A 15122-nucleotide genomic window follows, 5' to 3' on the forward strand; every position below is an offset into this window, starting at 1 on the left:
AAAGGATTTGTAAGCAGGTTAGAGCAGGAATCGCAACCCAGATTTTTTTTTTTTCTAGGTCAGAATTCTTTTCACTACACGAAACTGCTGCTCACAGTGTGAGAACATGAATGTACATTGTGATTCCACTATAAAGTTGTGTCTGGTGTTTCTGCCACAGCCAGTCTCTAGCATGATCATTCATGGCACAAAATAGGCTGTAAAATTTGTTAAATGAGTATTATAGGTGAGTAATTTTTATAGTAGAATACTTTGGAGAATTAACAGTGATAAAACAGTAGTAGGGTTGAAGTGACCTGGCTTAAGCCACATTCTGTGATGTCAGATACCTTTTCGTAAGAACCTTACATACCGGATATAGTGGCTCATGCCCGTAATCCCAACTACTTGGGAGGGTAAGAAGGGAGGACTGCTTGAGGCCAGGAGTTCCAGGCTACAGTGAGCTGTGATTGGACCACTGCACTCCAGTCTGGGTGACAGCGAGACCCCACCTCTTTATTTTTCACTACGGAATCTTGCTCTGTTGCTGAGGCTGGAGTGCAGTGGTGTGATCTCAGCTCACTGCAACCTCTGCTTCCAAGTTCAAGTGGTTCTTGTGGCTCAGCGTCCCAAGTAGCTGGGACTACGGGTGCGTGCCACCATGCCCAGCTAATTTTTGTATTTTGTAGTAGAGAAGGGGTTTTGCCATGTTGGCCAGGCTGGGCTCGAACTCGTTACTGCAGGTGATTCTCCCACCTCTGCCTCCCAGAGTGCTGGGATTACAGGCATGAGCCACTGTGCCTGGCCCCCGCCTCTTTAAACAACAACAAAAATCCTAATAAAAGGAACTGTGCTTCAGTTTGTTTAAACGTTCTTAGTGTAAAGGGTTATTGATGTTATGTTTTTACATACTTGGATGTAATATTTTGGCTTATTTGATTTTATTTAAAAATGTTCCTTTTTGTCAGAGTCCTGTTTTATGATATAAATAACTTTTTTTTTTTTTTTTTTGAGACAGATTCTTACTCTGTCGCCCAGGCTGTAGTGCAGTGGCGGGATTGTAGCTCACTGCAGCTTCAAACGCCTTGGGCTCAAGTGGCCCTGTTGCCTTGGCCTCCCGAGTAGCTAGGCCTCCAGGCATGTGCCACCACGCTGGCTTTTTAAATGTATTGCCCAGGCTGGTCTTCAGCTCATGATATTACAGGTGTGAGCCACTGCACCTGGCCCAACATTTTTTTAAAAAAACACTATTTTGAAGGAGCTACCCAGTATTTGGTTTCCTGTTTTTTGAGATGGAGTCTCTCTCTCTTGCTCAGGCTGAGGTGCAATGGCACAATCTCTGCTCACTGCAGCCGCCGCCTCCCGGGTTCAAGTGATTCTTTTGCCTCAGCCTCCTGAGTAGCTGGGATTACAGATGCACACCACCACGCCCGGCTAATTTTTGTATTTTTAGTAGAGACAGGGTTTCACCGTGTTGGCCAGGCTGGTCTGGAACTCCTGACCTTGTGATCCATCCACCTCAGCCTCCCAAAGTGCTGGGATTACAGGCATGAGCCACCATGCCTGGCCAGTTTCTCCTTTCCTCCCTCCATTCCTTCCTTCCTTCATTCCTTCCTTCCCCTCCCTTCCTCCTTCCCTCCCTTCCTCCTTCCGTCTTTCTCTCCTTCCTTCCTTCCTTCCTTTTTCTTTCTTCCTTTCTCTCTTCCTTTCTCTCTCTCTCTCTCTTTTTAAACAGAGTTTCACTCTTTTGACCAGGCTAGAGTGCAGTGGCACAATCTTGGCTCACTGCAACCTCCACTTCCCAGGTTCAGGTGATTCTCTTGCTTCCGCCTCCGAGTAGCTGGGATTACAGGCATGTGCTACCATGCCCGGCTAATTTTTGTATTTTTAGTAGAGACTGGGTTTTGCCAGGATGGTCTTGAACTCCTGACCTCTGGTGGTTTGCGCCCCTCCACCTCCCAAAGTGCTGGGATTACAGGTGTGAGCCACCGTGCCCGGCCTTGTTTCTTTATTTGAATGTTTTGTCTTGATCCCAGAGCGTTGCTGCTTTCAGAGGACCTTTTTTCCTCTTCAGTGTTGATGCTTCTGCTAAAGAATGCCTGTGTTTAACTAGTCTTTAAGTTTATTATGAAATTGCAATGGACTTACATATTTCTGTTGAAAACTGAATTTATATTTGGATGCCTAATGCATCTTGTGTGTACATAAGATTATTATATCTTGGGGGCCTTTTTTTTGTTAGAAAATATTTTTAGAGGAAGGTGTGTAGCTAGGAAATAGTAATAGATTGTAAAACTGTGAGAGCTTACTCTTGAGAGCTGGGCTCAGTGCAAGTAATTTAGTAGAGACATCATCGAGCATTGCAGGAGAATGGGTCATAAGGTTTCCAGCTTGTGTCCACTTGAATTTCATAAAAGAGAGCCTAGTTATTTTTTTAATGCCTGCATAGTAAATGTTGGTCTTTGTAGAAGTTAGCTTATTTAAATTTCAGACTTTTGTCGTCCTATGTGGCCTTCCCAAATCTGAAAGATCTGATTTCTTTTTAAATGTAATTTCAGAAGTCAGCAGTTTTTTCAGAATTTGTCCTAAGGATCAATAGTATTTTTTAAAGTAACTTTTGTATTAAGTTATAATGACCAAATTGAAGAAATCAGACTTAATAGAAAGTAGAAACAAAATGGAAGTCTTTACTTTCAGTTAACCACACCTTCCTGGTCTCCTGATTAATATTTTTCTTTTGTGCTTTTTAAAATTGTTAAACACTCAGTTATATGGTTTGGCCTTTTTTTTCTTTTTTTTTTTTTTTTGAGACAGTCTTGCTCTGTCGCCCAGTCTGACTCGGCTGTGGCTCGATCTCGGCTCACTGTACTCTCCGCCTCCTGGGTTCACAAAATTCTCATACCTCAGCCTCCCGAGTAGCTGGGACTACAAGCACGGCTTACTCAGGGCATTCGCATAGATCTTTCTTCCTTTCCTTTCCCTTTCCCTCTTTCCTTTTCCCCTCCCCTCCCCTCCTTTCCTTTCCTTTTTTTTTTTTTTTTTTTTTTAAAGATACTGTCACCCAGGCTGGAGTGCAGTGGCGTGAATATGACTCGTTACAACCTCCACCTCCCTCATTTAAGTGATTCTCATGCCTCAGCCTCCTGTGCCTTAGCTGGGATTACAGGCATGTGTCACCATGCCCAGCTAGTTTTTGTATTTTTGGTAGAGATGAGGTTTCACCATGTTGCCAGGCTGGACTTGAACTCCCGACCTCAGATGATCCGCCCACCTTGGCCTCCCGAAGTGCTGGGATTATAGGGGTGAACCATCACGCCTGGCCTGAAAATATACTTTGAATGATATTTGTGTAGTTTAATTTCCTAGAAGACACTGTTAACTGACTTAAAGAGTTTTGTTCACGATAAGTTGTGAGTTGCATTGTAAGTTTTGGCATTGCCAAAATGTTTTCCTTAAAAGGTGGTACCAACATAAACTTCCGTCGACTGAGTGTGAGTAAATATTGTTACTCACACTGTTTAGTATTTCTCTAGTCAGTCTAAGGTGGACAAATGACATCAGTATCTTTCAGTCCATTTAAGTTGTACAGTTAGATGAGTTTTGACAGATGTATATGTAATCACCAAACAAGATACAGAACATTTCCGTCACCTTGCATAGGTTCCCCCATGCTTCCTTCCTTCCATCCTCAGCCCCAGGCAACCACTGATCTACTGTGTGGCACTATAGATTGGTTGCATTTTCTAGAATTTTATATAAATGGAATAATACAGTGTATACTCTTGTGTATGATTTCCAGCATAAATGATTTTGAAATGCATCAATAATACTGTAAAAAATATTTGCATTTTTATTTCAGTGATATTGAACATATTTTTTTTCTGTAGCTTTTAGTTATTTATACTTGAAGTAGATACTGGAGACACTAAAAATTATCTGAACTCTTCTGACTTCAGATTGCCCTTTAAAATTTACTAAATAAATGAAGACTTCCTGTTCTGGAGTATGGCTGGGCAGCATTAAAGACATTAAGGCAGCTTAAAAAATGAATTTTTGTCTGTTTAATCAGTTTCAGTTTATTATCAGTTTTTAAGGTATTTATGTGGCGTATCATGGGGGTCTTTATGTTTCTATATGCTGGAGATGTTAAAACAAGTGTAATTTGTTACTGTTGTACTAGCAATGTTATTAAGTCAACTTTTAGCCTACAAAATCAAAATCATATTAATAGAAAGCAAAATCTTACAGGACTTAGAAATACATTTAAAGACTTTCCAGAAAGATAATCCTCAAACTACCCAAATGGTATAAATTGAAATATACATAGAAAAATGTACCTATTCAATATCAAGCATCTGCAAATTGCAAGGCACTGCTCTAGATGCTACAGATTCAGCAGTGGAGAAAATAAACATTCTTGATCTCACAGACCTTAGAAATGTGTGTATGAGAGATGGCAGACAATATGCAAGTGAGTGAAACATGTATGGTATAAATGCTATGAAGAAAAAATGGGACACAGGTAGGGGAAGTGAATTTGTGATAGAATTTTAAGTAGGGTGCTTGGTAAGGCCTTACTGAGCAAAGCCCTGAAGGAGCCGAGTGAGAATACATGCAGGTATCTGAGAGTAGAGAACCCCCAGCTAAGAGAACAGCAACTATAAAGCCCCTTGAAGCAAGAGCATTTATTAAAATGGTTTATGCTTGCTGTTCTTTTATACTGTCCCAAGCATGATTACAGGTGCTGGAGAATGCTGCAGTGAACAAAACGTTAAAAAACAATTCCATCTTTTTGGAGCTTAACGTTTCATCATGCTTGGTGTGTTTGTAAAGCTGAGGTTGATGTGAGGAGACTGAGGAGATGGAAAGCCTTAGGAGAGTTTTGAGGAGGGAAAGGTTATGATCTGAACTATGTCTTAAAAGGATCACTGATTACTCTGAAGAGTTAACTAATAATGGGAACAAAGGCAGAAACAGGAAAAGCAGTAAAAAGTCTCTTATTTTTAAGTCACTGATTTTTTAATCAGTGGCTTGAACCAGAATGGATGGTGGTAAATAGTGGTTGGTTTTGCTGTGAACCTAAAACTGCTGTAAAGAACAAAAAAAGCGATTGGGATTTGGATTTTCATTTGAAGGTGGATTTGTTGATAGCGTGGTTATAGTATGAGAGAGTCAGGGTGGACTGCAGCGTTTTTGGCTTAAACTACTGGTAGGATGGAACTGCTGTGAGATAGTGATGGCAAGGACTGCAGTGTGGAGCAGGTTTGGGGAGGGATGAGTTTTGGAATTAAGCTTTGAATGTTTTGTGATGGGGATGCTTATTAGACATCCAAGTGGGGGGTATCGTGAGTCAGAGATGTATGATGGAAATGATGTCAGGAAGGCTGAGCATGTAATTTATATATATTTTTGAAATCTGTGGTAAGTCATTACACATGCATAAAGGTAAGTTTATCATTTCACCTCCAGTGAACAGTTTTAACTGCTTGGGATCAGCTTGAACAAGAGCAGGACGCTGGACACTTGAGTTGCAGGCAGTAGGGATTTAACCTAAGACCTAGTAGAAATATACTTTTGATAAGTTTATCAGCTGCCAAGTGGTGGTCAGGAATGATTGGTCCATGGTTCAAGTTGCTGGTGATTGAAAAAAAAAAAATTAGAAACAGAAAACTACTTAGCTTTTATTTCCTGTGTACTGAATACCAATTTAAATCAGCCATCCTGCCAGGCGCAGTGGCTCATGCCTGTAATCCCAACACTTTGGGAGGCTGAGATGGGTGGATCACTTGAGGTTAGGAGTTTGAGATCACCCTGGCCAACATGGTGAAACTGCGTCTCTACTAAAAAATACAAAAATTAGGCTGGGCACTGTGGCTCACGCCTATAATCCCAGCACTTTGAGAGGCTGAGGCGGGGGGATCCGCACTTTGAGTGGTTTACAGGTGCCTGCCACCACACCAGGCGTGGTGGTATTTCTATTTTTATTTTATTATTTTTTCGAGACAGAATCTCACTCTTTTGCCCAGGCTAGAGTGCAGTGGTGCGTTTTGGCTCACTGCAACCTCCGCTTCCCGGGTTCAAATGGTTCTCCTGCCTCAGGCTCCTGAGTAGCTGGGATTACAGGCATGCGCCACTGTGCTGGGCTCATTTTGTATTTTTAGTAGAGACGGGGTTTCTCCGTGTTGGTCAGGCTGGTCTCCTACTCCCGATCTCAGGTGATTGGCCTGCCTTGGCCTCCCAAAGTGCTGGGATTACAGGCGTGAGCCACTGCACCTGGCTAGCAGGAAGTGATTTTTCAAAAGATGTAGGAAGAATAAAGTGAAATTTGCAAGAGGAAACAGGAAGTGTAAAAATATATAAAAAGTTTACTACAATTTTATGAATTTTTAGTACCCAGCATATACTTGGTACTTGGGATATAAATGAGTAAGGTGTTTTGTTCACACTTTCCAGATGTGGGCATAGGAAGAGCGTACTGACATTAGCGTAATTTCTATACAGTGTGAAATGCCCTGTTGGAGGTACGCCTGGAGTAATGTGGAAGCACAGAGAGCACTTGACCCACCTCTAGAGCATTCAGGCAGGCTCCCCTCAGAGGTTACCTTTGAAGTAATACCTGGGACTTAGTGATGGAGAATGGAGGGAAAGACGGAGGCATTTAAGACGGGGATTTCTGTGTGCTGTAGAGTGGAACAACAGCTTTGTGTCCAGGTGACGGCCAGGAGTGGTGGGAGCTAAGTCTGAAGAGGTAGAGAGGATCAGTTGTTGAGGGCCTTGTGTTCCATAAGCTAGAGCTTGGGCTTTATGTGAACGATTTACTGGTAAGATAACTGTTTCGATGTTACCTGCGTGAGTGGTGATGGGGAAACTAGCCCAAAGGCTGCTGTTCTGCCCTGCTCCCCAGTGAGGGAAAAACATAACATAAATCACTTTTTGAAAACATTCAAGACTTACTGAAGCATAAGATTTGAAAATGCTAGAATTCATTGCTGGTGGAATTAATGTGTGTTTTTTTTTTAACTTCTTAATAAAATGTGTTACCTATTAAATCAGTTCTGACTTCTTGGGTATGGTGGGGGGTACCATAACTTACTCATGAAGGTGGTGGCCTTTCTAGCTATGGATTGGTCCTGTAGTACCCATACATGTTTTCTTCTTATGTGGGATGTAAAAGTACTAGAATAACAGTACTAGAATAAATTTCCCGTTTTATCTTTGTGAGAAGTAATAAAACACCAAAGACACCCTTAAAATGCTAAAAAATACAAAAATTATGGTATGCCATTATGGTATGTTGTATTCAAACTGGTAGAGAAGTCCAGCCTACACTTATTTCCAAATTGGGGGAAAGTAGGCTCATTAACATGGGACTGAGCCAACAATTATTTTTTTCGCCAGCATGATGGATGGTTTATTTTGTGACATTGTGTAGATTGTATAGGAACTTAGCAACATAGGAGATATTTCCTGAAATAGAGGATGACATTTGGCATAGAGAGTTAGTTGATATTTACTGTTTATAAGGAAATTTGAACATTAGAAATATATTCCAAGCAGATTGTACAAATAGGAAATAATTGATTTTTTTTTTTTTTTTTTTGCCAGAAAAGGGAAAACGTGGAAGTACAGAAATGAATCATACAACAAATATGTGTGTACCAGGCACTTCCTGTGGCTGGGAATATGGACCAGCAGGTCTGCATTGGATCCTTGATTATGAAGATTAAAGGTTGAGATACTTCTAGAAGCCTGTTTCTGGGATTGTTTCATCCATCTCTTAGAAACAATATAAAACTGTTAGTTTGGTATCTTACCTTTTAATCTTCTCCCACCCCTGATTCAAAAAGGTTTCATGATACAGCAAGATAACAATTTAAAAAATGAATAGAAATAAGAGAGGAAAATTTTTAAAGTAAGGTGCAGCTGGAGTGATCTCCATGAAATGCATGCTCTTGAATTTTATATGCTTATCAGAGGTTGGCCATAAACTTGCTAGCTTTGAGCTAATTTATGAAGGAGTACAAGAGGATGTTGCAGGATTCATGGCATTTATAACTGGGTAGTAAGCATTTAGAATTAGCTGGACAGTGGGCTAGGGGAATTGGTTTAGCCTTCACATTTAGTCCTTACAGTTAATATATGAAATGTGGGTTTTACTATTTTTGTTTTACAAGTGAGATACTTGGTTAACTTGTCCAAGACATACAGCCAGCAAGTGACTGAGCCTGGAGTTTGAACCAGTTCTGCTTGACTGTAAATCCAGAAATCTTACTGTTGTGCCACTTTGATAAATAATTATTTGAATGTGTTTTGCAAGGCTGTGTTAATAAGCATCTTTGAAAGAAAATACATTAATCAGTGTCATACACATTTTAACCAAGCTTTGCTCATCTCTCTGCGTGCTTTGAAACTATTTCCAGTTGTTATGCAACTGATTGCCTAGGGATCGAAATGACTTTTAGTTGATGACAAACAAGATAAATATGTTGCAAAATCATTAAAAATACTTCACCTTCACTGATTTCCTTCTCTACTGCTCTTTTTTCCTTTATATAGACCTGAGTTTCTCACCTGTATCATTATCCTTCTCTCTGAGAAACTTCTTTTAATATTTGTTGCAAGGCAAGTCTACCAGCAACACATTCCCTCAAATTTTGTTTGAGAAGGTCTTTATTTCTCCATAATTTTTGAAGGATAATTTCACAGGATATGGGATTCTAGATTGGTGGGTTTTTTTTCCCCTCTCTCAACACTTTAAGCATCTCACTCTCTTGCTTACCTGTTTTCTGAAAAGGATGATGTTATTCTTATCCTTGGCACTCTATAGATAAGGTGGGTTTTTTCCTCTAGCTTTTTCCGAGATTTTTCTTTATCTTTGATTTTCTGCAGTTTGAATGTGGAATGCCTACTTGCAAGTTTTTTGCATTTATCCTGCTTGGTGTGTTCTCTGAGCTTCCTAGAATTGTGGTTTGTTGTCTGATATTAATTTTAGGAAATTATCAGTTATTATTGCTTCATATATTTCCTCTGTTCTTCTGTCTCCGTGTATTCCCATTACATGTATTGTACACAGTTTTAATTAGGTTGGTGCAAAAGTAATTGCGGTTTTTGCCATTACTTTCAATAGTTGTCCCACTTCTTGGATATTCTGTTTCCTTTTCCTTTTCCCTTTTCCATTCTCCCCCCGCCCCCGCCCCGCTTTCTTTTTCTTTTCAGTTTTGGAAGTTTCTTTTGACATATCCTCAAGTTCAGAGATTTTTTCCTCACCTGTGTCCAGTCTCCTAATGAGCCCATGAAAAGCATTCTTCATTTCAATTACAGTGTTTTTTGCTTTCTTAGAATTTCCATTTTTCTGCTTATATTACCCATCTCTTCTTGCACATTGTTTACTTTTTCCATAAGAGCTCTTGGCATATTAATTATAATTATTTTAAATTCTTATCTGATAATTCCAATGTCTCTGCTATATCTGAGTCTGGTTCTGGTGCTTGTTGTGTTTCTTAAAAAACTGTGGTTTTTTGGCTGGATGTGGTGGCTCACACCTGTAATTCCAGCACTTTGGGAGGCTGAGGCAGGTGGATCACCTGAGGTCAGGAGTTCAAGACCAGCCTGACCAACATGATGAAACACCATTTCTACAAAAATACAAAAATTAGGCATGATGGTGGGTGCCTGTAATCCCAGCTACTTGGGAGACTGAGGTGGGAGAATTGTTTGAACCCAGGAGGCAGAGGTTGCAGTGAGCCGAGATCCCGCCATTGCACTCAAGCCTGGGCAACAGAGCGACGCTCTGCCTTAAAAAACAAAACAAAACAAAAAAACAAAGCAAACAAAAAAAATCTGGTTTTTGCCTTTTGATTTGCCTTGTACTTTTTTGTTGAAAGGTGGACATTTGTTGAAAGGTGGTCATAAATAGGCCCTTAATAAAGTGGTGGTGAAGTGTTGGAGGTGAGGAAGCATTCTATAGTCCTACAATTATGTCTCAGTCTTTTAGTGAACTTGTGCCCCTGGGCTGTGACCTTTACAAGTGCTTTTCAGTTTTTCCCCCTCTTTAATTGGGATAGGATGGCTAGAGGGGGCTGTGGTTTAGATGGCCGAGTTTCAGTGTTCCTATCTACAGGACCTTTCCCAAGTTGGTTGGTCTCTGATAAAACGTTAGTAAGTTAAGCTCTGGTTAAATAGTTTCCCTTAAAATTAAAGAATTTTTTTTCTTTGAGGGCAGGCCTTATTAAGAACAGAATGGTCCAGGTATATTCCAAATGGCTGGTTTTCTCATCCCCCTGCTGAAAATGTGTGGGTTTTTCTTTCTGTCATCACTGTGAGAACCTGGTAGAACTTCTAGAGATGAACTCACAAAAGTATGTGGGCAGAGGGGGATGGTAGGCACTAAGACTGGGCCCTTTGGATTTTTAAACTTTTAGACTTGTCCGCATTGAGCCTCTAGCAATTTGACAGATTTTTAACAAGAGTTGTTGCTGGACGTGTTGGTTCACGCCTGTAATCCCAGCACTTTGAGAGGCAGAGATGGGTGGGTTGCTTGAGTTCACGAGTTCCAGAGCAGCCTGGGCAACATGGCAAAACCCTGTGTCTACAAAAAAAATACAAGAATTAGTCAGGTGTGGTGGCATGTGCCTGTAGTCCCAGCTACTCGGGAGGCTGAGGTGGGAGGATGGCTTGAGCCTGGGAGGTAGAGGTTGCAGTAAGCCAATATTGCGCCACTGTACTCCAGCCTGGGCAATAGAACCAGGCCTTGTCTCAAAAAACACAAAAAGAGTTATTGATTTTCGGCTCAGTTTTTTACTTGCTGGGATGGATTGATGACTTCCAAGCTCCTTGCATGCTGGACTGGGAGCTGGAAGTTCACACCATTAGAAATAAACAGTAGTTTGTTAACATCCATTGCTGTGGCTTCACTAGTGTGAATGAGAGTTAAGCAGATACGAGGATCAGGGATGTATTCTCAGACTGTATGTTATGCAATTTATATCAGCTTAGATTAAGCATTCTCAGGCAACATTAAAGTACAGTATTTCTGTTTTTATGATTAATTGTTTTCCACTCTGTTTAAAATACAGGAACTCGAAGAAGAAGGAGGAATCAAATGAGGAAAAAGGAGAAATCAGTTATCTCAGGCAGTTTGAGCTGCTAACAAAGTAGCATAGACTGGGTGGCTTATAAACAGCAGAAATTTATTTCTCAGTTCTGTAGATTGAAACTCTGAGATCAGGGTGTCAGTATACCCAGGTTGCGGAGAATGTCCTCTTTCAGGCTGTCTTCAGACTGCTGTCTTCTTGTAGTCTCACATTCTACAAAACTTACGGAAGGAGAGCTCTCTGGGGTGTCTTTCATGACGCTAATCCCATTCATGATGGCTTTACCCTCATGAGGCCGCCCAAAGGCCCCAGGAGGGCCTTACTGTCTTATTACTATTACATTGTGGGTTAGGATTTCAACATGGCTTTTGGGGAACACAAACAGTCTATAACATTCCACCCCTCCCCCGCCAATTCATGTTTTTGGGTGCAAAATACATTAACTCCACCCAGCAAACTCAAATGCCTTAACTCGTTCCAGCATCAATTCTAAAGTCTAAAATCCAAAGTCTCATCTAAATTAGATGGTAATCAGGTGGTAATGTCGGGGCAGGGACCTGAAGAGCATGAGGGAGCTAGGCCTGGGCTACGTGGCAGAATGTGTTCCAGGCAGGTGGTGCGAGCACAAAGGCCTGAAGCATGGGGGCGGGGGGCAGGGGTGGTGGCTGGTTGTGTGGCTGGAACACAGCCAGTGAGGCACGACTAGGGGCACACCATGAGGGGCAGGGGTTGGTGAAACTTCTCTGCAAACTTTTTTTTGTAAAAATGTATCTTTTTTATTTTTTGCCAGGTATGGCTGGTGGGTAGGTTGTAAAAGGGGTCTGTCTCCACTACTCACCTCTGTCGTAGTGGGAAAGCAGCCATAGATGTTATATAGAAAAATGGACATGGCTGCATTCCAGTAAAACTCATATTTACAAAAGTAGAGAGTGAGCCAGATTTGGCACATTGGCCATGGTTAGCTGCTTGCCAATATAGGTGCTCATAAGCCATTGGAAATCACCTTGGATTTTATTCTAAATGTGATCAGAGTTTTTGGAGGGTTATGAACAAGTGAGTGAAATGATAGGATTTATTTTAAAAGGATTACAGGCCAGGCACAGTGGCTCACACCTGTAATCTCAGTACTTTGGGAGGCCAAGGCAGGAGGATGACTTGAGGCCAGGAGGGTTTTTTGTTTGTTTGTTTTTTGAGATGGAGACTCACTCTGTCCTTCAGGCTGGAGTGCAATGGTGCAATCTCAGTTCACTGCAACCTCCACCTCCTGGGTTGAAACAATTCTCCTGCCTCAGCCTCCTGAGTAGCTGAGATTACAGGTGCACACCACCATGCATGGCTATTTTTTTTTTTTCGGTAGATACAGGGTTCTGCCATGTTGGCCAGGCTGGTCTTGAACTCCTGATCTCGGGTGATCCACCTGCCTTGGCCTCTCAAAGGGCTGGGATTACAGACATGAGCCACCGTGCCCGGCCAAGGCTAGGAGTTTGAGACTGCAGCAGGTCATGATTGTGCCACTGGACTCCAGCCCGGGTGACAGAGTGAGACCCTGTCTCAAAAAAAAAAAAATTGCAGGTTGCTTTGTGGAGAACAGAACATATCCTCCACACAAATGGAAAAAGGAAAAGCTGTTTGGGGTTTCATATGAATCTAGGAAAAAGACCGTGGTGACTTGGACTCCGATAGTAGCAATGGAGTTGACAAGAAGGGGTAACAGTAGATACATTCGAGATGAAGTGTGTGTATGGGCTAGCTAAATATGATGCTAATATTAGTGCAACTGAGTGAAAGATGGAGCATCTTAATAGTTTAGAAAAGACTTTACCGGAATGAGCTTTGGTGGAGAAACTGAGTTTGGTTAAGTTTGAGATGCCTATTAAGCATCTAAGTGACAAAAGGGAGCATGCAGTTGGGTGTATTCCAGTCTCTCTTGGAGAAAGAGGAGAAGGTATGACAAATAATGATCTGGAAGGGTGAATGGAATGAGGAAATCTAATTGAAATATTGGACAGTTCTGAAATAACATATGAGGTTTGCTCTCAAATTTAGAGTGACAGCAAATACCATTGTATGTTTTTCCCCTAGTTATAATGAGCTGTGTGGGTACAGGTATGGAGTAGGTGGAGAGCTGGGTTTAACTGGAACTGAGGTTTTATTAGGCAGATAGAGTGAAGGGAAAGAGGTCCTAGGAAAATATGTGGTTTGTACCAATTTGGATGAGGAAGGAAATGAGGTCATGATAGTGAGACTGAAAGATTGAGAGATCTTAGGTACTGATGGGGTTGAGGAACTGCTGGACTTACTGTTACTAGAGGAAGCGAAATGGAAAGTCAGAAGTTTGGTCAGAGATGCTTAGAATTAAGTTTTGCTCGTGATACATCAATTGCTTGCACAAAGATCCAACATATGACCGTGAGAATGGGTGATGATGGGGAACTGAGGCTGTGATCAATGGATTTAAGGGAGTTGAGTAACTGAGAGGTCAGAGTGTGGCATTAATCCGCTTAACATGCACTTCAGAATCAGCAAAAATGATTGTAAGAGTTGTAGAGATCAACACATGAAGCTTGGAAGCTAAGTGTAAAATCTTCAGTGAATATGAATGATGGGGAGTGAGCAGGAAGATGGTTGTAAATGCTAATTCCAAGTGGCCTTGTGACTTTAGGCCAAGTCACTTAACCACTCAAGTGTCCGTTTCCTTGTGTGTATAAATGATGAGTGAAGACCCAGTTTTTAAACCTGAAAACCTAGACTGTAGTAGGTACTGGAGGAAGCAAGAGTGGGTTGGGAAGGGAAAGACGGGGGATTTTCTTCTAGTGCTGTGATTACCTCTGCGCATTATTTACCTCTGGCATCAGTTTAATAAACTCTCATCCAGGATGTTCTTCAGTGGCACAGTCACAAAATTATCACCAAAGTCAAAAGACTACTTGCCAAAATCATAAATACTTTTCTGTTATTACAACCAGCTGTTGTATCCCATGTTAAATTTGTCTATATTATTTGGTCTTTACTATAATGTTGTATTTTAGCAGATCTTTACTAAATTAAGTGAATGTAGTGAAGACTTTCTAAAATATCTATTTTTAAGAATGAATTGATCACCCTTTATGCAAATATGGCATGATGAAAGTAGAAAGTAGTGGTAGTAATTCTGCTTATTAAGCTTAAAGTGTGGGGCATTTACTATACTTTTTAATGCAAATAATTCTGATGGTTAAAAAGTCTTTCAGTTGTTAAGGATATTGTAATTGATTGATCAAGCAGTGTGTGTTTTAGCTAAGGTTTATTTATAACAGGATATGACAGTAGGAAAATGAATCCATTTCTGATGAGATTTTTGCAATTTGTCCTTCACTCTTTAGAAAATATCGCAATCTCAGATATAAAGTATTTCTTCCTTTAAGTAGCTTCTAAAAAGTGATCTCTAGCTGGGTGTGGTTGACTCACGCCTGTAATTCCAGCACTTTGGGAGGCTGAGGCAGGTGGATCACCTGAGGTCAGGAGTTCGAGACCAGCCTGGCAAACATGGTGAAACCCTGCCTTGGGTGTTCTTGGGGGGTGTTGCTTGAGCCCAGAAAGTCGAGAATGCAGTGAGCCACGATCACGTCACTGAACTCCAGCCTGGTCAACAGAGCGAGACCCTGTCTCAAAAAAGAAAAAGAAAAAAACTGTATAAAAGTAACAAAAATTAGACAAATATTGTTTGCAACATATGACAGAAAAAAAGGATTAATACACTTACATAGGGCCGGGCACGGTGGCTCATGCCTATAATCCCAGCACTTTGGGAGGCCGAGGCGGGTGGATCACCTGAGGTCAGGAGTTTGAGACCAGTCTGACCAACATGGTGAAACCCCCTCTCTGCTAAAAATACAAAAATTAACTGGGCGTGCTGGCCGGTGCCTGTAATCCCAGCTACTCAGGAGGCTGAGGCTGGGGAATTGCTTGAACCCGGGAAGCAGAGGTTGCAGTAAGCTGAGATCGCACCATTGCACTCTAGCCTGGGCAACAGAGCAAGACTCTGTCTCAAAAAAAAAAAAAAAAAAAAAA

The 15122-nt window shown here is 41.2% G+C and overlaps 1 protein-coding gene across 2 annotated transcripts in view; it reads left to right on the plus strand.

Annotated features, from left to right (window-relative positions):
* Positions 1-15122, plus strand: part of AEBP2 (AE binding protein 2) — a 163531-nt gene that overhangs the window by 85435 nt on the left and 62974 nt on the right. The window contains exon 9 of one of the 2 annotated variants that reach the window (XM_032159768.2): positions 7585-11908. The exons of the other annotated variant lie outside the window; for it this stretch is intronic. Within the exon in view, the coding sequence (XP_032015659.1) occupies positions 7585-7693 (109 nt within the window). The 3' untranslated portion in view covers positions 7694-11908. Of the gene's footprint in view, positions 1-7584; positions 11909-15122 lie in introns of those variants that run through there. 2 annotated transcript variants of the gene reach the window in all.

The sequence above is a fragment of the Hylobates moloch genome, unplaced genomic scaffold (genome assembly GCF_009828535.3).
Source record: "Hylobates moloch isolate HMO894 unplaced genomic scaffold, HMol_V3 SCAFFOLD_8, whole genome shotgun sequence".
NCBI lineage: Eukaryota > Metazoa > Chordata > Mammalia > Primates > Hylobatidae > Hylobates > Hylobates moloch.